This window comes from Carassius carassius, chromosome 7 (genome assembly GCF_963082965.1).
Source record: "Carassius carassius chromosome 7, fCarCar2.1, whole genome shotgun sequence".
In the NCBI taxonomy this organism is placed as follows: domain Eukaryota; kingdom Metazoa; phylum Chordata; class Actinopteri; order Cypriniformes; family Cyprinidae; genus Carassius; species Carassius carassius.
In genome coordinates, this window is record NC_081761.1 from 311405 (window position 1) to 338207 (window position 26803).

General features: G+C 41.5%; 2 protein-coding genes across 7 annotated transcripts in view; one reads left to right on the forward strand and one right to left on the reverse strand.

Moving 5' to 3' along the window:
• The first annotated feature begins 1445 nt into the window (after positions 1 to 1445).
• Positions 1446 to 19724, forward strand: LOC132143310 (POU domain, class 2, transcription factor 1-like). Of its 5 annotated transcripts, none has more exons than XM_059553425.1 (14): positions 1446 to 1563; positions 8459 to 8497; positions 8570 to 8655; positions 9634 to 9765; positions 10423 to 10531; positions 10606 to 10652; positions 12848 to 13006; positions 13728 to 13869; positions 14829 to 14968; positions 15056 to 15238; positions 17426 to 17507; positions 17599 to 17866; positions 18320 to 18381; positions 19212 to 19724. In XM_059553425.1, exons 1-14 carry the CDS (start codon positions 1518 to 1520, stop codon positions 19466 to 19468), a joined length of 1752 nt encoding a protein of 583 aa, XP_059409408.1. In that variant the 5' UTR covers positions 1446 to 1517; the 3' UTR covers positions 19469 to 19724. The 5 variants fall into 5 exon arrangements, with proteins under 5 accessions (XP_059409408.1, XP_059409407.1, XP_059409404.1 ...); XM_059553424.1 differs by having other exon boundaries at positions 1449 to 1563; positions 8456 to 8497; XM_059553421.1 differs by lacking the exon at positions 1446 to 1563 and adding an exon at positions 6785 to 6917 and having other exon boundaries at positions 8456 to 8497.
• A 2648-nt stretch (positions 19725 to 22372) lies between these two features.
• Positions 22373 to 26803, reverse strand: part of LOC132142960 (T-cell surface glycoprotein CD3 zeta chain-like) — an 11706-nt gene continuing 7275 nt past the window's right edge. Inside the window, exons 2-6 of one of the 2 annotated variants that reach the window (XM_059553139.1) lie at positions 26770 to 26803; positions 25677 to 25721; positions 25532 to 25597; positions 23557 to 23586; positions 22373 to 22561 (exon numbers count right to left, since the gene is read on the reverse strand). The exon at positions 26770 to 26803 is cut by the window's right edge and continues 61 nt beyond it. In XM_059553139.1, coding sequence (XP_059409122.1) covers positions 22466 to 22561; positions 23557 to 23586; positions 25532 to 25597; positions 25677 to 25721; positions 26770 to 26803 — 271 coding nt within the window. In that variant the 3' untranslated portion in view covers positions 22373 to 22465. Of the gene's footprint in view, positions 22562 to 23131; positions 23587 to 25531; positions 25598 to 25676; positions 25722 to 26769 lie in introns of those variants that run through there. The other variant, XM_059553138.1, reaches the window with a different exon arrangement.

A 26803-nucleotide genomic window follows, 5' to 3' on the forward strand; every position in this document is an offset into this window, starting at 1 on the left:
ACACACACACACACAGACATATATATATATATATATATATATATATATACAGTACAGACCAAATTACTGCATTTATTTGATCAAAAATACAGAAAAAAATGTAATATTGTGAAATATTATTACAATTTAAAATAATTGTTTTTAAATGTATTATACTTTAAATGATCATTTATTTCTGTGATGCAAAGCTGAATTTTTAGGATCATTATCACATGATCCTTTAGAAATCATTCTAATATGATGATTCATTATCAAAGTTGGAAACAGTTCTGCTGCTTAATATTTGTTCAGAACATGTGATACTTTTTTAGGATACTTTGATGAATAAAAAGTAATAAAAGGAGCTATGTTTTTAAAATATAAATATTTTGTAATAACAATATACACTACTGGTCAGTCATTTGGGGTCAGTCATTTTTTTTTCTTTCTTTTTTTTAAAAATAAAATCAATACTTTTATTCAGCAAGGATGTGTTAAATTGATAAAAAGTGATAGTAAAGAAATCTTTTTATTTTGAATAAATGCAGTTCTTTTGAACCTTTTATTGATCAAATATATGAGACAGCAGAACTGTTTCCAACACTCATAATAAATCAGAATATTAGAATGATTTCTAAATGATCATGTGATCGACTGATGTTACATGTGACACTGAAGCTGGAGGAATGATGCTGAAAATTCAGCTTTGCATCACAGGAATACATTATTATTTTTTAAGTATATTCAAATAGAAAATGATTATTTTAAGTTGTAATAATATTTCACAATATTACTGTTTTTCTGTATTTTTGATCAAATAAATGCAGGTTTGATGAGCAGAAGAAACTTCTTTCAAAAACATTAAAAATAGTAATGTTTCCAAACTTTTGGTCTGTACTGTATATATATATATATTCAATGAATGGTTTATTTAAAATACATTGAGAGTAAAATGTAAAAAGATTCTAGAGCATTTCATGAAAAGATTTCATAAAAACAGCAAAAAATAAATAAACAAACAAATAAATAAATGTAAAAGTAACTTACAAAAATATCAAACTTTGGTATACATGATATAAATACAGCTCTCTGACATTATGAAATGCTCGTTTAATTCAGATCTTCCTTCATTAGTGACTCTTGTCTGAATGTGTTGTGTTTTATTGTTTACTTGTTTGCACAGCTAATACAAACATTATATTAAAGTCCTTTTAAAATCAACAAATAAATCTCTGCTTAAGAAATCAAGCATTTGTGTAAACCTAGTTATTACTGAGATTCAGAACTTGTGACAACTAGCCCCGGTGTGTTTAAACCTAGGAGGCGGGGTTTGTGCTCAACAAACAATACATTTACATTTATGCTTTTATGCAAACAAACAGAAGAGTTTTGAAAACCAATCATTATTGAATAATGCTGTTGTTCTTGAACTTTTAGGTCGGTCGGGGAGGAGTGTGTGTGTGTGTGTGTGTGTGTGTGTGTGTGTGTGTGTTGTAGCAGCGGTGGGCGGGGTTTCATGCGCACACTAAATATTCAAAATGGCGGACAGTGGATCAACGACTCAAGATGAGCGCTTGACTGCAGGTAATTATTACATTTTACATATTCATATTCTCCATCCGCCTCGCGTAAACAAAGCCAAACACGCGCGACGATCATCCACGGACAGAACCGATCGCAAAGGGGAAGATGGTTGATTATTTTGGCGATGATTTGACTCCGTTAGCAGCAGATGAGAGTTGTTTGTCCTGAACAAAACTCTGGATGTTTGAAATGGCGCGCTCGCGTGCAGTATATCCACACAGTGTGGCGCGGGTTCACCGGCTCGGCTCGGTTCGGTTCGGTTCGGTTCAGTTTGCGGCGGTGTTTGTGAAGTGTTGTGAGTGTGAGTTAGCAGTCGTGCTATCAGCGTGCTTTGTGTTATTTCGGCCGCGACAGAAACTCGACGGTCCATTATTTGCATATTCATGCGTTTGTTCGACGGTAAACGCGCAGCGTGACGTAGAATAATAATAAATCATCGCTTCAGACTGTGCTGCGGTGAATAAAACTAAAGAAAAACTTAAACCCGGGCTTTTCTTCTGTAGATCAACTGTTTGCCCTCAGGGCAACATAAATACCCCTAGTGTGTGTGTGTGTGTGTGTGTGTGTGTGTGTTGGGGGTTGAGAGAGAGAGTGTGTGTGTGTTGGGGATGGAATGTTTATTTTGTCTAACGGGTAGTTAGTCTGAAAAGTTTCTCCTTTCTCAAACGCGCCTGGTGTTGAATAATTCGCTCGCGCTGCAGGAGTGAAAATACGAATTTGCATAACATCAGCCCAGCTTGTTTAATGCTGTTCATTCTTGTGCATAATCTAAACGTCAGTTAATTTCATTCCAGATGAGAGACGCGTCACACTATTTATTTATCGCGCGGATTAAATATACAAAGCAGCTCATGAATATTCATGAGTACAAACGCCGTGTTCATGAATGATTAATTTCTGAGCGCTAATGCGCGCCGTGTGATTTGCTTTGAATGCGGAGAGCGTGTGAGTTCTGTGGAGGATTTCACCTTGTGCGTTTTTCAGATTCTCTTGTGTCTCTCAGGAGCGTTACATTTGCATTAATGCATTTAGCTCATTGCTGATCCTGCAGAACATTCAGGGTGTTCTTATTTATGTGCACTGCGTACTAATGTTTCACACGATGAAGATGATGATGATGATGATGTGGTGGACTGTCAGGTGCTGATCACCTCATGGTCTTCTGGACTGAAGCATGAATGTGTGGTGATGAATGATTATTATTTTTTTTCTGATGAAAAGGTCCTTTAAATGTACTATTTTTTGTCAGCTGTAATAGTAATATCAAACTTCTAGGGCTGTATATTTTGAGTGATTTCCACACAATTTCCCTCTAATTAACAATTAACGGTGTTTTCTCACAAATATTTGAACATAAGAAATGCAGTTTTGGCAGCTGTTTTAACATTAACATAAACCTTTTCAGATTTAATTTATAACCTACAATAACGCATTTCACCAAATGAAAACCTGCTGGGTCTCCGATCAGTTCTGATTACTGTAGGACTTACACAACAGAATGAAACTGTTATTTGAAAACATGAAAATTAAAAGACATGAAAAGTTTAATCAGTAGTGAGTGACAAACCTAATTGATTAAAATAAATAAATAAAATGGGTAATTGCAGCTTCTTATCTCAGAGAGATAAACTCAGTAGTAATTAAGTGTAAAATAACACTGCGTAGTGTTCACTAGGGATGCAATAATACAGTTAGTCCACGGTTCAATACGTACTTCAGCTTTTAAATCCCGTTCAGTTCTGATAGTTTGGCACAGATTGTTATATGTCTGCTTAACATTTTTTTGAGTGAGTTGAGGGGGTTTCTGTTTTTCTTTTTTTACCCAAGATCGTGTGATTGGCCATTATTGGGTCACACAGGACTCCAGGGGGCGCCCTCGCGCAGAACATCCACACACGCATCACAGAAAAGGAAATCACTTTCGCTGAATAAAAAGATGTAGCTTTAAATGTTTTATGCGTGTTCTTCAAGCTCGGGGTTTTATATAATGATTAAGTATATTTGTAATCCATTTCTAATCGACATAACCTTTATTACAGTATAGACTATATTTTTGCCTCATTCTGTGATAAAGTGCATTCTGTGAAGCCACATCAGATCACAAAAGAAAGTGATTTCAAACACTCGACTGATGTTGTGTAGTAAAAACAAGTTATAATGTTCTCTTTTAATGGGCAACGGGTTTAGACAGGCTTGTCATTGCATGTCATCACAAGAAAAGATACTCTGTGTGTGCTTTTACAAACATAAGCTGAGAGGCGGTTCCTCTCAGCACGTGAACACACACACACACACTCACGGACACAGACACAGTCCAACACAAACTCACACACAGACACATACACACATATGGCCACACACACAATCACAGATACACACACTCCCAAGCACGGACACACTCACGCACACATGGATACACACTCCAAGGCACGCACACACATGGACACACACATACACACACGGACACTCATACACAAAAACACATCCGGACACACACACACACTAACAGGCACACATATGGACACATACAGCGACAGACACGCTCACTGTAATGTCGCTGTATCATCATTGTAGCCTCACTGTAACATCGCTGTAGCATCTCTCTAGCGTCACTGTAACATCACTGTAGTGTCGCTGTAGCATTGCTGTATCATCACTGTAACATCGCTAACGCCGCTGTAGCATTGCTGTAGCATTGCTGTATCATCACTGTAACATCGCTAACGCCGCTGTAGCATTGCTGTAGCATTGCTGTATCATCACTGTACCATCGCTAACGCCGCTGTAGCATTGCGGTAGCATTGCTGTATCATCACTGTAACATCGCTAACGCCGCTGTAGCATTGCTGTAGCATTGCTGTATCATCACTGTAACATCGCTAATGCCGCTGTAGCATTGCGGTAGCATTGCTGTATCATCACTGTAACATCGCTAACGCCGCTGTAGCATTGCTGTAGCATTGCTGTATCATCACTGTAACATCGCTAACGCCGCTGTAGCATTGCTGTAGCATTGCTGTATCATCACTGTAACATCGCTAACGCCGCTGTAGCATTGCGGTAGCATTGCGGTAGCATTGCTGTATCATCACTGTAACATCGCTAACGCCGCTGTAGCATCGCTGTATCATCACTGTAACATCGCTAACGCCGCTGTAGCATTGCTGTAGCATTGCTGTATCATCACTGTAACATCGCTAACGCCGCTGTAGCATTGCGGTAGCATTGCTGTATCATCACTGTAACATCGCTAACGCCGCTGTAGCATTGCTGTAGCATTGCTGTATCATCACTGTAACATCGCTAACGCCGCTGTAGCATTGCGGTAGCATTGCTGTATCATCACTGTAACATCGCTAACGCCGCTGTAGCATCGCTGTAGCGTCACTGTAACATCACTGTATCACCACAAAAATGTCACTGTAACGTCACTAACTTCGCTGTAGCGTTGACAAGCTGCGCAAAACGTGAACTAAAGTGACTGAACATAAAATATGATTGTGGATTTGCGCAGCTTGTCAGTGAATATGTGATAGTACGCACACAAGATGCGCATTAAATATCGCATGCGATTTATCGTGCAGCCCTAGAGTTCAGTCTAGTTGCTATAATTGCATTAAAGGCATCACAGAATTGAAGCGTATGATTGGCAAACACCGGATGATGGCTTAATTAAAGCTGATGAATATTAATGAGTTCTTGAGGTCTAATAGGAAAGTTTGGGCTGCAGTTGAGTGTAAATGTTTCTGTTCTCTGAATATGCGTTGTGCCTTATGCCACTTATCTGCTTTAAATTATGCAGTGCGGCATTCAATAGTTTGAAAGGCTAATTAATTGCTTATTTAAAATTCTGTTAATTAAAACATTTGCATAATGTATTGTGTGTCAGTTAGCTTACTGAATCCCTCGCAGCGGCCGTATGTAAATCATGTTTCTCTCAACTATTTTCTTTTGAGATACAAAAATCCATCCGTCCTCTCTCTCTCTCTCTCTGTCTCTCTCCCTCTCTGTCTCTCTCTCTCTCTCTCTCTCTCTCTCTCTCTCTCTCTCTCTCTCTCCCTCTCTCTCTCTCCCTCTCTGTCTCTCTCTCTCTCTCTCTCTCTCTCTCTCTCTCCCTCTCTGTCTCTCTCTCTCTGTCTGTCTTTCAGTGGGGTTGTTGTCATGGCTACAGCTTGAGTAAAAGCCACATGACTTCGTTCATCAGTGTGTAACAGTGCAGCAGAGTCTTTGATCGAGCTGAAGAGCTTCCTTCACCTTTATGAAGCTTTCGTTTGGGGGTTCGGTGTGAACCACACTTACTAGTTAGTTAGAACTTAGTTTAGTAGAAGCTCTACTAGTAACCGTGACCTTAGCAAACGCAACTGATCCAGTCGGGCGACTCTTCTCTATTTCTGAAACACCTAAAATATACAGGTTTTAGCATCGGACATAATCGACCAATCACAGCTGAGAGTAGGCGGGGTATACAGTACTGGTACAAGACGTGATATAATAGCTCAAATGTATTATTATTTTTTTTTTTGTCACCATATTTTTTCCCCATATTTATTAATTTCCTAATTTAGTAATATGTGAAATGAATATAGATTTAATTTCAGCAATTACGTGTGATTTAAAAAAAAAAAAAATTAGTGTGATATCGTATACTGTATGTTATCTATCAAAAGATCCATATCAATCCATCACAGCAGAGATACCGTTAATAGCAAAACAAAGCCATAATCAGGACAATTTAGGCAGTTTAGAAATCCTGGCTGGAATAAAAGAGAATAGTTGCTGATCCCTTCTCAAAGCGCTGAAGAGCGTTAACCAGGTGAAGGCAGTGAGTTAAGGCTTCGTTATCCCTGTTCTTTGATGTGTTGTTTTGTATAAACAAGCTTGTCCAGTTTGACTCGGGCAGTCATTAGCAACACATTTGTTCATCGTTGCTGTGTTGCATGCTGGGAAGCCCCCCCGACCCCCCAGTAATTAAACAGTCACACACGGCTGGTAATTGGCCTTGTCTCACTTCTCCCTCACTGTTGTGCTCGCCGTACCTCTGTCCTAAAAGCAATCCAATTAATATGCTAATGAGCTGATAAATATTTATGAAAGATGTTGAATTATGCAGAAAGCTTTCAGAGGTCCGTGTGAAATGAATTGCGTGCAGAACTTCAAAGCGGCGCTCTTCTAATGAGCGAGGGGGAGTGAGATTTGCATACGGCTTTAATCAGCTGCATACTGATTAACTTTCATTATGTATGCAGCACTTCTAGAGGTAGTCTTTGTGTTTCGCTGGTCTCGGTGTTCTCCGTCGGATGTGTTCTCTGCATCCGTCTGTGATCTGAGTATCGTAGCGTGGCTGGTGGACACAGGTAAGTTTATCATGATCAGATATCAGAGAGCTAAAGCGGCCGGCGTTCGCTCTGTTGATTGTGTTCTGTATGAATCACTGCTGGAAAGTTCTGCTTGTAAATGTTGATTAATACAGTTTTGCGTTGATATTCGGTGTCTAATATTGCAGCTCTCGTCATCTGGGACTGGGTGATATGGCAAATAACTACATTTATTTTTGTGTTGTTTAACTAGTCAGCCTAAAACTGCCACATGATTCAAGTCAAATTCTCTTTATGGATCATCTGGTTAAAGATAGTTCTGCTCAGTTTGGTGCAAACGGACAACAAACTCACATGTTAAATATCTTTGCAGAACAGATGCATTAAATCTTGAATTTAAAACTATCCTATGCATTCAGAAATAAAGTCCGATAAGAAAAATACAAAACATTTCTTTAAAGTTCTTTGCTGTTACCGATAGCTAGTTGGACCTCACCGACCGATACTGAATAATCAACCGATTATAGTTTTTAAAATGGAACTAAATGAAAACTAAAACTACCATTTTTAACCATAATTTTTAAATGAATAAAAATATTAATTTTAATTGTATATGTATATTCACTTATTATTATTTTATATAATTTTATATACATATATGTGTGTGTGTGTGTGTGTTTACAAGAAACTTTAAAATGTAAAAATGTATTAGTAAATGTTGAAATTAACACTCTTAACTAGCACCAACACTTCTACAGCGTTCATGAATTAGTTCATTAATGTAAAGCAGCGGTGCACACACTTTGTTTGTGCAGGGGATCTACCTTTTAAATGAGAAACTCACCGAGATCTACCAAATGAAAAATAAATAATATAATACATATAAAGCAAATGAATGAAAAACAGCTTGTTGGGATGTACCATTTATTTCATCTGTCATGATTAAAGATCTATAAACCTTTAAATATCTACACAAAGGCCACTGCGTTACATATGGGCGTTGTATGTGTACTCTTACTCTTTATTTTCTTCTATTTTATAACACTTGATGATTATCTAATCAAAGTATGCTAATCGCACACCGGAAGAAAAGTGCAGCGCTGCATCTTTAACACAATTCACAGATATCACACACTGAACAGGAAAACATTTATTTTAAGAATGAACAAATGATCATAGATGAGTTTGAAGTTTGGTGTTTAGAAAGCAGAGCGAATGAAGCATACTTTATTAGAGCCACAGAAAGATGCACAATACACAATTTTACAGCCTGGGGATGAAGTCATTATGTACATTAATGATTATTTGGGACAGACAGCAGGAGGTGTCAGTGATTTCTGCCTCTAGAGGGCGCTCTCTCACTGTGTAATGATAGTGAACCTTCTCAGCCGCTCCAGCAAAATCCAAAAACATGGATTTTAACCAGTTCCAGCAATCAACTATAGGAGCCGATTAATCGGCAAAACCGATACATCGGTTAGCTTCTAACTTGTATTAAACGATAAAATGGCCCAGCCCTACTGTCATCAGCAGCTTTAGTAAATGTTGGCTAGTTGTAAAGACATGTTTTCTCTCAGCAGATCTGAGCAAAGGCAGCATGGAGAACGGAGCGCATGGAGGTGAGTTACGAGAAGCTGATTCATTACTCCTGAGTGTGTTTGACCACTGAGTGACCCTCGTGTGTTCATCAGCTGCTCAGGCCAACGGTCTGGAGGGCCACAAACCCAGCGGTCAAGCAGCGGTCAGCGGCGTTCAGACACAGGAGCCGCTCCAGCAGGTACGTGAAGCTTTGATTAAACACGCTTCTGTCGCTCAGAAACAGCTGGAGGAGAGTATGAGTTTCTTCTGTTAAACACAAAAGATGATATTCTGAGGATTGTTTCAGACTGTGGTGGTCACAGAATAAAATGAAACTCCTACATGTTTGGAACATCTTTATGACCGTTTCACTTCTGGGTGAACTATCCCTCTTGAGATATTATAATTGATCAGTTTGGCTTAGTTTCGGCCAAATTTGGTATAAATCAATCCCAGAATGCAGGTAAGGAATTCTAGCAAAATTACATCTTACAAATATAACCTGTTCTTTACACTAGACATTATTCTTTACATGCGGATGTTTAACATATTTAATTTTGAGATATATCAGATAAATGTGTCCCTGCAGCACAGAAGCAGTCATCAGTGTCACAGATGTATATTTGTAAAAATAGACAACAATACACCTTATGAGTCACAATTATACATTTCTCTTTTATGCCAAAAATCATTAGGATATTAAGTAAAGATCATGTTCCATGAACATATTTTCATTTCATACCATAAATATATTAAACTTCATTTTTGATTAGTAAAATGCATTGCTAAGAACATAATTTGAACAACTTTAAAGAGCTCCCTCAGATTCCAGATTTTCTAATATTGTCCTCCTCACAAACCAGACATCACTGGACAGATGTTTTATTCAACTTTCAGATATTTTTGTCATTTTGTTTGTTCATAATAATATTGTTAAAATATTGTGTACTATTCATTGAACTATTTTTATTACCTCTTTGTTGTATCTTATTATTCTTAAGTGTTTACTTTGAATACAGCCTTTAATGCTGATATGGCATACAATAATAAGTGAATATTGAGATTCACAATTTATAGTCAAGGTATGAACCATTTTCATGCTAAAGCAATGAAGTCTAAGCTGAATTGTTCCTGAGAAGTGTCAGCTTTAGCTGGTCTGTTCTCTGGTTCTGTGCAGTTGAGCATGACTCCAGCGCAGCTGTTGCAGACGCAGACGCAGATCCTGGCCGCAGGTCAACAGAGCAGCACTGGAGCCAGTATCTCTGCGGCCACGCCCATCACACTGTCCCAGCCCATTCAGATCGCCTCTGTGAGTGACTGACAGCTCACCGTCCAATCACAGTCCAGATCACTGACACACCCACAAACGCCTGAGAGCTGCTGCTCATTCACACAAGAATAGAGACAACTGTTAGTTAGACATACGATACTGTTCAAACATGTTTGGGGTCAAAGAAATTATTACTTTAATTCATAAAAGGTACATTAAATTGATCAAAAGTAACAGTAAAACATTAATAATGTTACAAAAGATTCTTATTTCAAAAAAATGCTGTTATAAAAAAATAAAATGTATCACAATTTCCACAAAAATACTGTGCAGCACAACTGTGTTCAACATTGATGATAATCAGAAATGTTTCTTGAGCAGTAAATCATCATATTATTCTGATTTCTGAAGATCATGTGACACTGAAGACTGTAATGAGTAATGATGCTGAAAATACAGCGGAGCATCACAGAAATACATTACACTTTAACACAGATTCACACAGAAGATGGCAATTTTAGATTAGAATAATATTTCAAAATTTATACTGTATTTTTGATCAAAGAAAGACAGAAGAGAAGAGACTTGCATAACTATAGATATATTTTACAGTAAAAACATCAGTCATGTGAATACATACGTCTCTCGCTCACTCACTCCCTCTCTCTCTCTCTCTCTCTCTCTCTCTCTCTGCAGACGCAGGGCTTGAACCTGTCACAGTTTGTCTTGGTCCAGCCGGGTCACTCCCTCAGTCCTCAGTTTCAGCCTCAGTTCATCATATCTCCGTCTCCTCAGGGTCAGACCGGTACGAGCGTCTCCTCTGTTTGCTGATTCTGTCACTCCTCTGCACTGTTTCTAACTCGTCTGTGTGTGTCTCAGGTCTACCTCAGAGCCCAGCGCAGAGCAGCCTCGCCCTCACCGCACAGGTACAGAGCCCGCAGAACCCAGACCCCGCAGAACACAGACCCCGCAGAACACATACCCCGCAGAACACAGACCCGTAGAACACAGAACACAGACCCCGTAGAACACAGACCCCGTAGAACACAGACCCCGCAGAACACATACCCCGCAGAACACAGACCCGTAGAACACAGAACACAGACCCCGTAGAACACAGACCCCGTAGAACACAGACCCCGTAGAACACAGACCCCGCAGAACACAGACCCGTAGAACACAGAACACAGACCCCGTAGAACACAGACCCCGCAGAACACATACCCCGCAGAACACAGACCCGTAGAACACAGAACACAGACCCCGTAGAACACAGACCCCGTAGAACACAGACCCCGCAGAACACATACCCCGCAGAACACAGACCCGTAGAACACAGAACACAGACCCCGCAGAACACAGACCCCGCAGAACACAGACCCCGTAGAACACAGAACACAGACCCCGCAGAACACATACCCCGCAGAACACAGACCCGTAGAACACAGAACACAGACCCCGCAGAACACATACCCCGCAGACTACAGACCCGTAGAACACAGAACACAGACCCCGCAGAACACAGACCCCGCAGAACCCAGACCCCGCAGAACACAGACCCCGTAGAACACAGACCCCGTAGAACACAGACCCGTAGAACACAGACCCGTAGAACACAGAACACAGACCCCGCAGAACACATACCCCGCAGAACACAGACCCGTAGAACACAGAACACAGACCCCGCAGAACACAGACCCCGCAGAACCCAGACCCCGCAGAACACAGACCCCGTAGAACACAGACCCCGTAGAACACAGACCCCGTAGAACACAGACCCCGCAGAACACAGACCCCGCAGAACACAGACCCCGCAGAACACAGACCCCGCAGAACACAGACCCGCAGAACACAGACCCCGCAGAACACAGACCCCGCAGAACACAGACCCCGCAGAACACAGACCCGCAGAACACAGACCCCGCAGAACACAGACCCGTAGAACACAGACCCCGCAGAACACAGACCCGTAGAACACAGACCCGCAGAACACAGACCCCGCAGAACACAGACCCCGCAGAACACAGACCCGTAGAACACAGACCCGTAGAACACAGACCCCGCAGAACACAGACCCGTAGAACACAGACCCCGTAGAACACAGACCCCGCAGAACACAGACCCGTAGAACACAGACCCGTAGAACACAGACCCCGCAGTACACAGACCCGCAGTACACAGACCCCGCAGAACACAGACCCCGCAGAACACAGACCCCACAGAACACAGACCCGCAGTACACATACCCCGCAGAACACAGACCCGCAGAACACAGACCCCGCTGAACACAGAACACAAAGCCGCAGAACACATACCCCGTAGAACACAGACCCGCAGAACACAGACCACGCAGAACACAGACCCCGCAGAACACAGACCCCGCAGAACACAGACCCGCAGAACACATACCCCGCAGAACACATACCCCGCAGAACACAAAGCCGCAGAACACAGACCCCGCAGAACACAGACCCCGCAGAACACAGACCCCGCAGAACACAGACCCCGCAGAACACAGACCCCGCAGAACACAGACCCCGCAGAACACAGCCCCGCAGAACACATACCCCGCAGAACACAGACCCCGCAGAACACAGACCCCGCAGAACACATACCCCGCAGAACACAGACCCCGCAGAACACAGACCCGCAGAACACAGACCACGCAGAACACGCAGAACACAGAACACAGACCCCGCAGAACACAGACCCCGCAGAACACAGACCCCGCAGAACACAGACCCCGCAGAACACAGACCCCGCAGAACACAGACCCCGCAGAACACAGACCCCGCAGAACACAGACCCCGCAGAACACAGACCCGCAGAACACAGACCCGCAGAACACAGACCCCGCAGAACACAGACCCCGCAGGGGTAACAATTTATTAGACAAGCTTTCGGAATGCTACATTTTAATTGAACCCCATAGAGTTAAAAAAAAATCAAAATTCTGCAACAAAACAAAATCTAGAAACATAAACAATTTAAAATCTTGTAAAAATGCGGTTGCATTGTTAGTCCCAGTGCAGTATGCAGACCTCTTCCCCGCTGCAGACGAACCGCTGCCGATCTGATGTAGAGTGTTGATGGAGGTGGTGTGTGTTCGTGGTGTTTGCAGGCTGCTACACCGACGCGGAAGATCGCAGCTCTGCCGGCTCCAGCATCCGCTCCGAAGCGCATCGATGCTGTGTGTGTGGAGGAGGCCAGCGACCTCGAGGAGCTCGAGCTGTTCGCCAAGAGCTTCAAACAGAGACGCATCAAGCTGGGCTTCACTCAGGTGTGTGTGTGTGTGTGTGAGAGAGAGAAGTGTGTGTCTGTGTATATTTCACACGTCTCTCTCTGTTAACACACCTGATTCAGATCATCAGCTCGTTAGAAGTGAGCTCCGTGTATGAACTCTGTTCATATTGACATGCTCCCTACTCCCTGAGCAGGGGACATCTGTTGAAGTGTACCTCACTCCCGAACATTCATTCACGGATTTGTGCTGCGCAGCATCTTCACACACGGACAAGTGTGACATCATACACCTCTGTAAATAAATACAATTTAAATTCACGTCTCGCACACTTCAATGCACTTTAAATGGAACATATACATTCACTTCGGAATCATGGCAGAATATCCTGTGATGTCCACTTCGCAGGGCACTTACGTTCGCATAGAACACAATTCTGAAGTGATAAGAGAAACATACAAAACGTGCAGAGCAGGGGACGTGGTCTGGAATTGAGAACCTCTGCATTGATATATTGTATGGCTTCAGAAGTAACAGAATAATTCACACAATCAAACACAAAAAAATCTCTGATTTGGATCGGTGCATCTCTACTTCTAAATCATACAGAGTGAGTTTTTAGAGAAAGTAGAAATGCAGCAAGTTTCCTGTAAAGGTGTAGGGCAACAGCACATACAGTCTGTACAGTATAAAAACAAGTACGCTTATGGAATGAATCAGTTTAGATAGCTAAGTAATTGTGTGTGTGTGTGTGTGTCAGGGTGATGTGGGGCTGGCGATGGGGAAACTCTACGGAAACGACTTCAGTCAGACCACCATCTCCAGATTCGAGGCCTTGAACTTGAGCTTCAAGAACATGTGCAAACTCAAACCTCTGCTGGAGAAATGGCTGAACGATGCAGGTGAGAACCGCTTTCTTCTGCAGATCCAGAGGAACACCGTAAACACACACAGCGAACAGAAACATAGTTCCAGAGCTGAGAGCTGTGTGTAATATAATGAGCGTCACTCACTTTGAAAATAAAACGCACACTTTAGCAGTTCTTGATTAAACACTCTTTCTCTGCATCATGTCGTCCAGTAGAACAGTTACGATGAAATACTCAATGTTCCAGTTTAATATATGAGAGCAGAAATGATCCTGTATAGTTTTATTGTTTATATTTGTATTGTGTGTTATAGTTGACTGGTGTCGGTCTTCCTGAATATCTGCACAATTGCATGTTTATTGACCTGTTGTATAAAATCAATAAAAATAGAGAGTTTTTTTTTTTTTTTTTTTTTCGCTAATTAAATTTAAAATGTTGCATTTAAAAGAAATATCATATACAGATACTATATAGGTTTTATTAATATTATGAATTTGTTTTTATTTAATATTTTGCATTTTTATTTAGAGAATTACTAATATTTCTGTTTTTGTTTATTTTAGTACATAAAGTTAAACTAAAATAGAAAATGTTCCTTTGGTAACAAGCTGAGGTGTGTGTGTTTCTGTATAATCCTTAACATTTATTTTATTTCAAGCAATATTTTTTTATGGTTTTAGTTTAGGTTATAATACTGCTTATGTGATGATTTATGCATATGTTAATGTTTTCTGAGCTGCATTAAACAGTTTAAATACATCTTAACGCAGTTTTTGTGCTGCAGAAAATGACACTGATTTAAATTGTCTGAAAATAGCTTAAAGTGTCTTATTACTCTGAATTAATTTGATTACATTTGAGAATGTGACATAAAATATGATGCATATATTTAATAAGGTTAAAGCTGTTATAGAGGAAGAAATGACAGTGGATATATGATTGTTTAATGAACAGTGGATATCTGATATGAAGCGGTTGATGTGTTTGCTCAGAGCGCATGTCTGCGGACTGTGTGGTGTCGAGTGCGAGCGAGATGTCTCCGGGGCTCTGCGAGAGTCTAAACCGACGCCGAAAGAAGCGCACCAGCATCGAGACCAACATCCGTCTGGCCTTAGAGAAGAGCTTCCTGGAGGTGAGCGCTGGAGGATGTAGAGCTGGGGCAGAGATCAGTGTGGTGTTCTGGACTGGCGACTGATGTTTAGTGTTGTGTGATCTGCAGCAGAGTCAGAAGCCGTCGTCAGAGGAGATCACAATGATCTCAGATCAGCTGAACATGGAGAAGGAGGTGGTGCGCGTCTGGTTCTGTAACCGCAGACAGAAGGAGAAACGGATCAATCCTCCCAGCAGCAGCAGCTCGTCCGGATCAGCCCTCAGAACCATGTACAGCAGCTCCTCAGCCGCGGTGCGTAGCTCCAAATCCAAATCCACATCCACACCCAGAGCCACACCCAGATCCACATCAATATGCACATCCAGATCCAAATCCAGATCCAAAGCCACACCCAGATCCACATCAATATGCACATCCAGATCCAAATCCAGATCCACATCCACACCCAAAGCCACACCCAGATTCACATCCATATGCACATCCAAATCCACACCCAGAGCCACACCCAGATCCACATCCATATGCACATCCAGATCCACATCCAAATCCAGATCCAAATCCACACCCAGATTCACATGCACATCCATATCTAAAACCAGATCCACATCCAAATCCAGATCCACACCCAGAGCCACACCCAGATACACATCCATATCCAGATCCACATCCACACCCAGATCCACACCCAGATTCACATCCATATGCTCATCCAAATCCAGATCCACACCCAGATTCACATCCACATGCTCATCCAGATCCACATCCAAATCCAGATCCACACCCAGATTCACATCCATATGCTCATCCAAATCCAGATCCACATCCACACCCAGATTCACATCCCTATGCTCATCCAAATCCAGATCCACGCCCACACTCAGATCCACATCCAGATGCACACCCAGATCCAAATCCACATCCACACCCAGATTTACATCCAGATCCACGCCCACACCCAGATCCACATCCAGATGCACATCCAGATCCACATCCAAGTCCAGATCCACACCCAGATTCACATCCATATGCACATCCAGATCCAAATCCAGATCCACGCCCACACCCAGATCCACATCCAGATGCACATCCAGATCCACATCCAAGTCCAGATCCACACCCAGATTCACATCCATATGCACATCCAGATCCAAATCCAGATCCACGCCCACACTCAGATCCACATCCAGATGCACATCCAGATCCACACCCATATCATCAACATTCAGATCCACACCCAGATCCACACCCACACTCAGTTCCACACCCAGATCCACATCTAGATCAACACCCAGATCCACATCCACGCCCACACTCAGATCCACATCCATGCCCAGATCCAGATACACACCCAGATGCACATCCACACCCAGATCCACATCCACGCCCACACTCAGATCCACATCCAAACCCAGATCCAGATCCACACCCAGATACACATCCATGCCCACACCCAGATCCAGATTCACGCCCAGATGCACATCCACGCCCAGATCCACATCCACGCCCACACTCAGATCCACATCCAAACCCAGATCCAGATCCACACCCAGATCCACATCCATGCCCACACCCAGATCAATATCCACACCCAGATCCAGATTCACGCCCAGATCCACATCCACGCCCACACTCAGATCCACATCCAAACCCAGATCCAGATCCACACCCAGATCCACATCCATGCCCACACCCAGATCAATATCCACACCCAGATCCAGATTCACGCCCAGATGCACATCCACGCCCAGATCCACATCCACGCCCACACTCAGATCCACATCCAAACCCAGATCCAGATCCACACCCAGATCCACATCCAAACCCAGATCCAGATCCACACCCAGATGCACATCCACACCAGATCCACATCCACACCCAGATCAGACTAGTATTTTATGTGTGTGTGTGTGTGTGTGACTTTTTATATTATACAGTGAAATACAATAGAAATATTTGCTATTTTGTTAAATTTTTTGTAGTAATATTATTAAAAAAATTGATTATTATTATTATTACTACAAAATAAAACTACTGAACAAAATAGGAAATACTGCTATTATGCCGTTTAATATTTTTTAGTAATAATAAAATTAGTAATAATTTGTATTATTTTATCATATTGATATAATATATAATATGTTTTATAATGATAAAAGTAATTTTTTAAATATTTTCCCCAAATGGTTCATAAACTGGTGTTTGTGTGAATGTTTCCTGTGAGCGAGAGTTTCTGCGTGTGCAGTGTTTTTATTGATTATCAACGAGTGATTGGTGATATTGAGTAATTATTGACGAGTGATTTGTGATTATTGATTCAGTAAGTGATTATTGATTCAGTGATTATTGATGAGAGATAGATTTTTGAGTGGTTATTGATGAGTGATTGGTGATTTATTGATTGATTTGATCAGTGATTGGCGATTATTGATGATTATTTGGTGATTGAGTGATTATTGACGAGTGATCTGCTGTGTTCAGGTGTCCAGCGGCACGAGCACACTGACGGTCAGTCCTGTGGTTTCTCTGAACAGCAACAGTATCTCTAACCTGACGTTCAGTGGTGGGTCTCTAGCACTCACAGCTCCATCTTCCTCCATATTTACGTGAGGTTGTGGGTCATGTGACACTCTCTCTGTATCTCTGTGTTGTAGGCGGAGCTCTGGGTCAGGTGATGTCGAACACGCCCTCCATCATCTCCATGGCGCCCACCGTCACCACGTCCACTCCGGTCATGACATCACCCTCCCTCACCCCATCCACCACCGCTGTCAAACAGGAAGTGGCAGTTTCCATGGCGACGACAGCCATGCAGGGGGTGGGGCAGCTGCTTGTGACGGGCACAGGACTGGGAGGAGCTAATCTGACGGCCTTCGCGGGTTTAAACCCGACGATCATATCGGCATCGCAGCTGATGCAAGGGTGAGTGAGTGGGGCATTATGGGATGGAAATATCAGAAATAACATGCTTTCTTTCAAACTGGAGGAAAGAAAACATCCAAAATACACATTTACATTATATACACATGATCTATTTTAATACTTATTAAATAGTACAAAGGTTTTTATTTGTAATACAATTTTCTGATTTCTTACAGATTTGTTATAAACACTATATATTTTAATATTTATTTTATATTATTAAGATTTTTATATTTAATTGTCAGACACTATCTAATTTGCAATTTAATTTCACTGTTATATATATATATATATATATATGTTCATAGTTTTGATGCCTTCAGTGTGACTCTACAATTTTCATAGTCATGAAAATAAAGAAAACTCTTTGAATGAGAAGCTGTGTCCAAACTTTTGGTCTGTACTGTATATATATATAATAATGTTAATGAGGTGTTTGTTGTGTTTGTGCAGCGGTGCGCTGCTGAGTTTGAGTCCTGCGCTGATGAACAACAACCTGCTGGCCACCATCCAGGGTAATGACATCACACCCCATCTTCTTTCATCTCATTCAGTGTCAAAAATTATTGACATTTTTTATAACCTCTTGAAAACAAAGAGCTATAGATTTATGTAAAAATTTTTTTTACAAATTTACACATTTTATTTTTAATTAATCCAATGCATTAAATGTTTTAACAATATAACACAAAATAAAATTAAAACAAATACCTCCATTCTTAAGTTTTATATGCAAAAGTCTTTACGAAACATTTGGCTTGTTTCCTGAAGGAACAGGAGAAGGCAAATGAGCAAAGTAATGCAGCGTAAAAAATTGTCTGTCAAAAAAAGTGCATAACGTCGAAATGAAATCAAATATATAATGTTATGTTAGTAATGTTAATCAACTTTAATTCAATAGAATCCCACTCAGCTTTATTCCGTTGAAGTTTTTCACTTCGGAACATTTTCACGGATTTGTGCTACTGTCTTCACACACTGATTAAACTAGAGAAGTGTGACATAATATAGGAGCGCGGGGCACAAAGTAATGCAGGGTTAGTTTTAACATTTATTTTACCATAGTAAAATTTAAATTCTGGCCTAAGAATTTTTTTTAATCTGTTTTTATTATTCATTTAAAATGAGATAAATCTGCTATTATTTTAATCTCCGATCTTTTATTTATTTATTATTTATTCTCAGTCTCATCGCAGGCAGACACAGCACTCATATCAACATTTTTTATCGTTATCGATGAATACTGATTTTATCATCCAGGCCTACATGAGGATCTGGAGGAATTATAAACATGAAAGTCGTGATTTTGCTGCATGAATATGTTTGTGGTGTTTGTATTTATCAGCTCTGGCGTCTGGCGGCGCTCTTCCTCTGACCTCCATCGACGGAAACACCAGCCTGCTATTCGCCAATAACAGCGTGGGAAACCCCTCCCCCAGCATGGTGACCACGCCCCTCTTCCTCAACCCATCCAGCTTCTCTCTGCTGCCGGCCAATCTGCTGTCGGCGGGCGGTGCCGGAGGCGGAGCTCTCAACCTGCAGCTGACCAGTGATGTCACCACGATGACCAAGAGTGTGGGTGTGGCCTCTAAGGCGCAGTGAGCGTGTGGCTCCGCCCATTTCTGTGCTATCACCAAAAACTCTTGCGAACAATCAACATCTAATGCTCAAAAAGACGGGGGGGATGGAACCTAATCCGTTTCTTAAACTTACGTCTAAATTAACCAAAAATGTGTGTCTTTCTAAATCTTGACGAGAGATTATTTAGCGTAACAGAGTTTATATTGACTTTCTACGAGGATCTCTGTAGTTTTTATTTGCGGCTCTGTGGAACGAGCCGAGTGTAGATAATTTCAGATGTTTCGTTGCGTTGGGTGGAGGTTCTGTCAGAGGACTTTTTAAACTAGTACTCACTTTATCGATATGGTTAGAAGGCTTTAAACGAGTACTAACGGGTGCAAGCCAACTCCGTGTGAACTGATTCTGAATCCAGTTTGTTCAACTGAATCGATTGAAACTGTGTGATTCGCTCACATCTGTCTGTCCTATCAGATGTTGTTCCTGACGGAGCAGGGGTCAGAGGTCAGCACTGATGCTCAAGGATCTTCATCTGAAGACTGTGCTCTCATACTACTGTGTACAGACACGCTTCATTTCTGTTCCTTTGCCAAAGCAAATGTCTTGTTTTCACTCCTGTTATTGATGGCGTCTCTGTGTTTTTATATGAAAATATCATCAGTTTCGTTTCTGTGCTCGTGTTTCTCTTCTACACATGAAGCCACAGACGCGAGGCGGCAGCATTGATCTGATCTCGTCTCTCGCTCGATGGTTTATTATATTGTTCATCAGTGATTGCATGTGAGCAGCTTCAGGTTCATCTTTATTATTTCCTGCAGGATTCAAACCAAAGATTCATCAGCGTCTTTCTTTGTGTTTGTTTCTCCTCTTCTTTAGTCAGAAAACACTCTATATTTCAGGAGTATATAGAAACATATGAAAAAAAAACATAGTTTTATTGTGTGGCTCCCAAAGCAGAAATCCTCTTAAGGATGAAAACCAAAGATTTCTCACTTTCTCTTTGCCTTTCTTTTAATTTTTTTTTCTTTTTTATGTGTAGTTAATTTGAAATCATTCTAGTCTTTATGATCCAGAAGTCAGATGATTGATTTTCTGCTCGAATAAGAATTGAGATAAGGAGTCTCAGTGTGTGTGTGTGTGTGAATCAACAGAATGTGTTTCATATGTTACAGAAGGGCTGTTCTCTCACACACTCTTCTCTCTCTCACACACACACACACACTTATACACTCACACTCTCACATTAACCCTCTCTCTCTCTCTCACACACACACACACACACTTCTCTCTGTTGTTTCTCCACAGGTTTTCGTTGATGAATCGACTCTCGGTTCACTCGTGTCTGTTTGCTGTAGAAATGAACTGCTCTGGATTTGTGTGTTTGTGTTTTTCTCAGATGATGAGTTTGTCGTGTTGCTGTTGCCGTAGTTGTAGATTTCATTAAATGTTTTTTTCTCAGACTTGTGTGTGTTATTTTGATCAACAGTCGAATCAGGTTTCATAATCAGGTTCGATTATTTACTGAAAATATTAGAGGAAAATCATTTTAACAAGCTGATACAAAGTTACACAAACAAAACAGACAAAAGTAACAACAACCAAATGAAAAACAATGGGATTCTCAGTTTAGATGCAATATTACACTACTAATATAAAACAAACAAGATATTAAACACCAGTCATCATGAATCCCCTATTTAACCCATATTTCACCACAGTCACAAGAAGAGCTTTAAAACATCACACAGAATATTACAGGTAACACCTTACAATAAAACCACCTTTATCTAATCTAACATTATTTTTACAGCATTTATTATCCTTTTAATTAATAAAAATGTTCATGTTAGTTTACACCGTAGTAATGTTAGATACAACTTTTGACGGTAAAATAAATTTATAAATGTTGAGATTAATTTCAATATCTAAGAATAGTTTTTTTTAACGTTAGTTGAAACCTTATTGTAACATGTACGCCGGACTGCGTGGAGTGAATTACTGATCTCTGGTGTTGGTCCGTCATCTCAGAATTACATTTCTTTCTTTTACATTTTCAAAATCACTACGTTATTAGCTTTTTATATCGAAACAGTGTGAAACTCTTACTCCAGTCTCTATGTGACCCATGGGGACGTGATTCGGAAAAGCTAAATGGTAGTAAAAAAAATAAAAATAAAAGTCACACTTGTGTTGTTCGCAGTCAAAAACTGAATGGGAAATAGTTAAAATACAGAGAGGTTTTTGTGTTTGCAATCTACAAATAAGCCACAATGCAGATAAAAGTGCACAGCAACGAAGAGGAGACAAAACTTCAGCGATTATGCCTGAAAACACTGCTCCGTAAACTAAGGAACGCACAGCACTGAATATATATATATACAGTATATATCATCTGCCTTGATTCAATGGGTTTTAAATACTTTATCTATTTTAAACTTAAATAGTGCATTAATTGAAATTTTATTTTATTTTATAAAGAAAATAGTCCAATATTTAGATATATTAATTAGTAACATGAAATGCTCAAAATGCTAAATATTAATTAAAATCACTATTGAAATTGAATGTTGTATACAATAATTATATATATATATATAATTTCACAGAAGATGAAATTAGCACAGGATTATGGCCTCTGTCTGTTTTGACACAAGGGTTACTCCCAAAAGATCACCACAGAGAGTGAAGCGTTAGTTCTGGTTCTGATTTTTCCTCTGACTCTACAGTACAGGTGTGATGTAGAAACGCTGGAGCAGGATGAACAGTGACTGGACTGAGATCAGTGTTTAGCGCGGAGTGGGGTGAAGCGTCTGCATGTGCAGAGCATCATACGTGTCTTTAGTCATGGAGCTCAAACCCTGAAACACAAGAACACATCCATCACGTCAAACACACTCTGGTGTGCAGGATCTGGGGTTTATCTGTGAGCTGAAGAGGGTCTGACCTGATAAACCTGCTCAGCTCGGCGGCGCTGCTGCAAAATCACAAGCAGAGTGAGTCTTTTCATGTGAATCATTCAGATCAATCGGTTCGAGACAGTAAAAGTGAATCAGTCACACTTACTCCTGGCTTGGCCTCGATCTCTCGGTACGTGTCGTCACTCTTCTTCTGCAGAGGCTGAAACAAACCATCATCATCATCATCTTCATCACAGCTTTCAGGAATTAATTCAGTTATTTGCTCTGATATAAAATGTTTTGTTTGTATTTAAAAACACTTTCCATCAATATAAACTAGTTTTCCAGTGTTTTATATTATATACTGTAGCCTTATTACTAGTATTTTAAAATGTAATTTAATCTAACTACAAGTACTTACTTTTTGGAACATTTTATTTTTTGGTTTTAATTTTATTATTTCATTTTTAAAACCTGCCTGACTCTGTCATAACATTTTGATGATCTGTTAGGAAAACAAATATTTATGTATTCAGGTTATTACAGTATTATATTTAACTGTTTCCTGTTACCACATGATTTTTCTGTAAAAATATTAGAAAAAAAAATGTTTTGAAAATGAGAGCCATATTGTACCTGTTCTACAGTGTGTGTGTGTGTGTGTGTGTGTGTCAAACTCAGTCCTTCCACATTTACTAATGTTAAGACCAAATCTGAACACTTCTAAAAAGTGTGTGTGTGTGTGTGTGTGTGTGTGTGTGTGTGTGTGTGTGTGTGTGTGTGTGTGTGTGTGTGAGAGAGAGTGTTTGTGTGTTCATTAAAATCAGTGTTTAATTGGTTTCATTCAGAATTGTCTCAGATGTCGTCAACAGGGCTAAAGGACGCTTTGTGATCTTAAACATAAATGCTTCCACACAATGTTTCAATAAATGTGTTTTAAAGATAGAATTTTTTTCCTAGGGGAACCTTTCGTCCAGTGGAAAGGAAAGGAAATTGCTCTTAGAGACAAAAAACCAAAGGTTCTCTTGGGAGCTGTTCGCTGAAATCTTCTTTGTGGAAGTGAAGTGTTGTAAAGCGAAGCCCCTTGCTTCTGCGTGTGAGTAATGTTTCTGTCACATCTGATCTGATCTGATGCTGTTTCTGTGGTTTCTTCAGCTGGATTCTTCTTCTCAGTGCTGCTAATGAACTTCCTTCCTGTGATGAAGAGGCTCTTACCGTGTAAGTGTCGTCTCCTCGCTTGCGGCCCTGTGAAACACACACACATGCAGGTCAGCGGCGGTGTCATGTGATCGGTGTCAGGTGTCAGGTGATCGGTGTCAGGTGATCGGTGTCAGGTGACCGGTGTCATGTGACCGGTGTCATGTGATCGGTGTCATGTGAACGGTGTCATGTGACCGGAGTCATGTGATCAGTGTCAGGTGATCGGTGTCAGGTGATCGGTGTCATGTGACCGGTGTCATGTGACCGGAGTCATGTGACCGGAGTCATGTGACCGGAGTCATGTGATCAGTGTCAGGTGATCGGTGTCAGGTGATCGGTGTCATGTGATCAGTGTCATGTGACCGGAGTCAGGTGACCGGTGTCATGTGACCGGAGTCAGGTGACCGGTGTCATGTGACCGGAGTCATGTGACCGGAGTCATGTGATCGGTGTCAGGTGATCGGTGTCATGTGACCGGTGTCATGTGATCGGTGTCATGTGACCGGTGTCATGTGAACGGTGTCATGTGACCGGTGTCATGTGACCGGAGTCAGGTGACCGGAGTCAGGTGATCGGTGTCAGGTGATCGGTGTCATGTGATCGGTGTCATGTGACCGGTGTCATGTGATCGGTGTCAGGTGACCGGAGTCAGGTGATCGGTGTCATGTGATCGGTGTCATGTGACCGGTGTCATGTGATCGGTGTCAGATGACCGGTGTCATGTGACCGGTGTCAGGTGACCGGAGTCATGTGACCGGTGTCATGTGAACGGTGTCATGTGACCGGTGTCATGTGAACGGTGTCATGTGACCGGTGTCATGTGAACGGTGTCATGTGACCGGTGTCATGTGACCGGTGTCAGGTGATCGGTGTCAGGTGATCGGTGTCAGGTGATCGGTGTCATGTGACCGGTGTCATGTGAACGGTGTCATGTGACCGGTGTCATGTGACCGGAGTCATGTGATCGGTGTCAGGTGATCGGTGTCATGTGACCGGTGTCATGTGATCGGTGTCATGTGACCGGTGTCATGTGATCAGTGTCATGTGACCGGTGTCATGTGAACGGTGTCATGTGATCGGTGTCATGTGACCGGAGTCAGGTGACCGGTGTCATGTGATCGGTGTCAGGTGATCGGTGTCAGGTGATCGGTGTCAGGTGACCGGTGTCATGTGACCGGTGTCATGTGATCGGTGTCATGTGAACGGTGTCATGTGACCGGAGTCATGTGACCGGAGTCATGTGACCAGTGTCAGGTGATCAGTGTCAGGTGATCAGTGTCATGTGACCGGTGTCATGTGATCGGTGTCATGTGAACGGTGTCATGTGACCGGTGTCATGTGATCAGTGTCATGTGACCGGTGTCATGTGAACGGTGTCATGTGACCGGAGTCAGGTGATCGGTGTCAGGTGATCGGTGTCATGTGATCGGTGTCATGTGACCGGTGTCATGTGATCAGTGTCAGGTGACCGGTGTCATGTGACCGGTGTCAGGTGACCGGAGTCATGTGACCGGTGTCATGTGAACGGTGTCATGTGACCGGTGTCATGTGAACGGTGTCATGTGAACGGTGTCAGGTGATTGGTGTCAGGTGATCGGTGTCATGTGACCGGTGTCATGTGACCAGTGTCATGTGACCAGTGTCAGGTGACCGGTGTCATGTGACCGGAGTCAAGTGATCAGTGTCAGGTGATCAGTGTCAGGTGATCGGTGTCAGGTGATCGGTGTCATGTGATCAGTGTCAGGTGACCGGAGTCATGTGATCAGTGTCATGTGATCAGTGTCATGTGACCGGTGTCATGTGACCGGAGTCATGTGATCAGTGTCATGTGACCGGTGTCATGTGACCGGAGTCATGTGATCAGTGTCATGTGACCGGTGTCAATGTGATCAGTGTCAGGTGATCAGTGTCAGGTGACCGGTGTCAGGTGACCGGGGTCATGTGATCAGGGGTCATGTGATCAGGGGTCATGTGATCAGGGGTCACTCACCCCTCTGGCTGGACCCTCCTCAGCTCCGCGCAGGACGTCATACGGCGACTGGTTCTTAGAAATGGGCTGGAAGACATCAGATGCTCGTTAACGTCTCTAATGTGATGATTATTGGTTCATTGATCGCGTCTGATCTGATTCTCACCTGATACACAGAGTCTTGATCCACTTTGCTTCTCTTCTTGATGAACTAAAGGAAGAAACTTCATTAATGAGCAGGGATTCTTCACACTAATCAGGGGTTTGATTGCTAGTGAACACACATGTGCTCGTTACATGTAATTACAACACTTGGGATTGGGTTACATTTACATTTATTCATTTAGCTGACACTTTTAAGCGACTTACAATTGCTATATATGTCAGAGGTCGCACATCTCTGGAGCAACTAGGGGTTAAGTGTCTTGCTCAGGGACACATTGGTGTCTCACAGTGGATTCGAACCCGGGTCTCTCACACCAAAGGCATGTGTCTTATCCACTGCGCCAGTTACTTTTTTATTGATTACATGGTTACACATTATTCATACAATGGCTGTAAATTATTCAAAATGTATTGATTTTCATTCATGTATAATATATAAGTGGTGTCAAATTGATTAATCGTGATTAATCACATCCAAAATAAAGGTTTGTGGTTACATAATATATGTGTGTGTACTGTGTATTTATGCATATATGAAAGAAAAAATTACTTTGTATATATTTATATTAATATATGATTTATGTTATATGTAAATATATATTATATGCTTTATATTTCTTAAATTGATAATATATATTAAATATACACTACCAGTCGATTTCTGAAGAAACGTGACACTAGTAATGACGCTTTGAAATCACATTAATAAATCAATTTAAATAGTAACAATATTTCACAATATTACTGCTCTTGCTGTTTTCTGAATCCAACAAATGCAGGCTTGGTGAAAATATTACTGTTCAAAAACTTTTTACTGGTTGTCTAATGGCCTAATTTTCATGAATCATATACATATATATATTCTCATCTATGTAATTAGAGATGTGACTGTCAGGTGCATGAAGAGTGCAACATCACGCACGAGAATACTGCTGTTTCTGCTTATTATACAGACACATTACAGGAGTATTACCGTAGTTGGGTATATGCAATGTACAATTCAGCTTTTCTGGATTAATTGAGTGTGTCATTGGTTGGGATTTCATACTGCAGGACTATGTGTGTGTGTGTGTGTGTGTGTGTTATAGACTCACTCGTTCACGCACGAAGAAGGCAGTGATGATGACG

What these genes read in the sequence shown, in the direction of transcription:
- LOC132143310 (XM_059553421.1), top strand. Translation starts at nt 6,800, where the DNA reads ATGTATGCAGCACTTCTAGAGGTAGTCTTTGTGTTTCGCTGGTCTCGG. An exon ending in AGCCCATTCAGATCGCCTCT is followed by an intron (nt 9,766 to 10,422) that starts GTGAGTGACTGA and finishes CTCTCTCTGCAG; the next exon opens with ACGCAGGGCTTGAACCTGTC. An exon ending in ACAGCAGCTCCTCAGCCGCG is followed by an intron (nt 15,239 to 17,425) that starts GTGCGTAGCTCC and finishes TGCTGTGTTCAG; the next exon opens with GTGTCCAGCGGCACGAGCAC.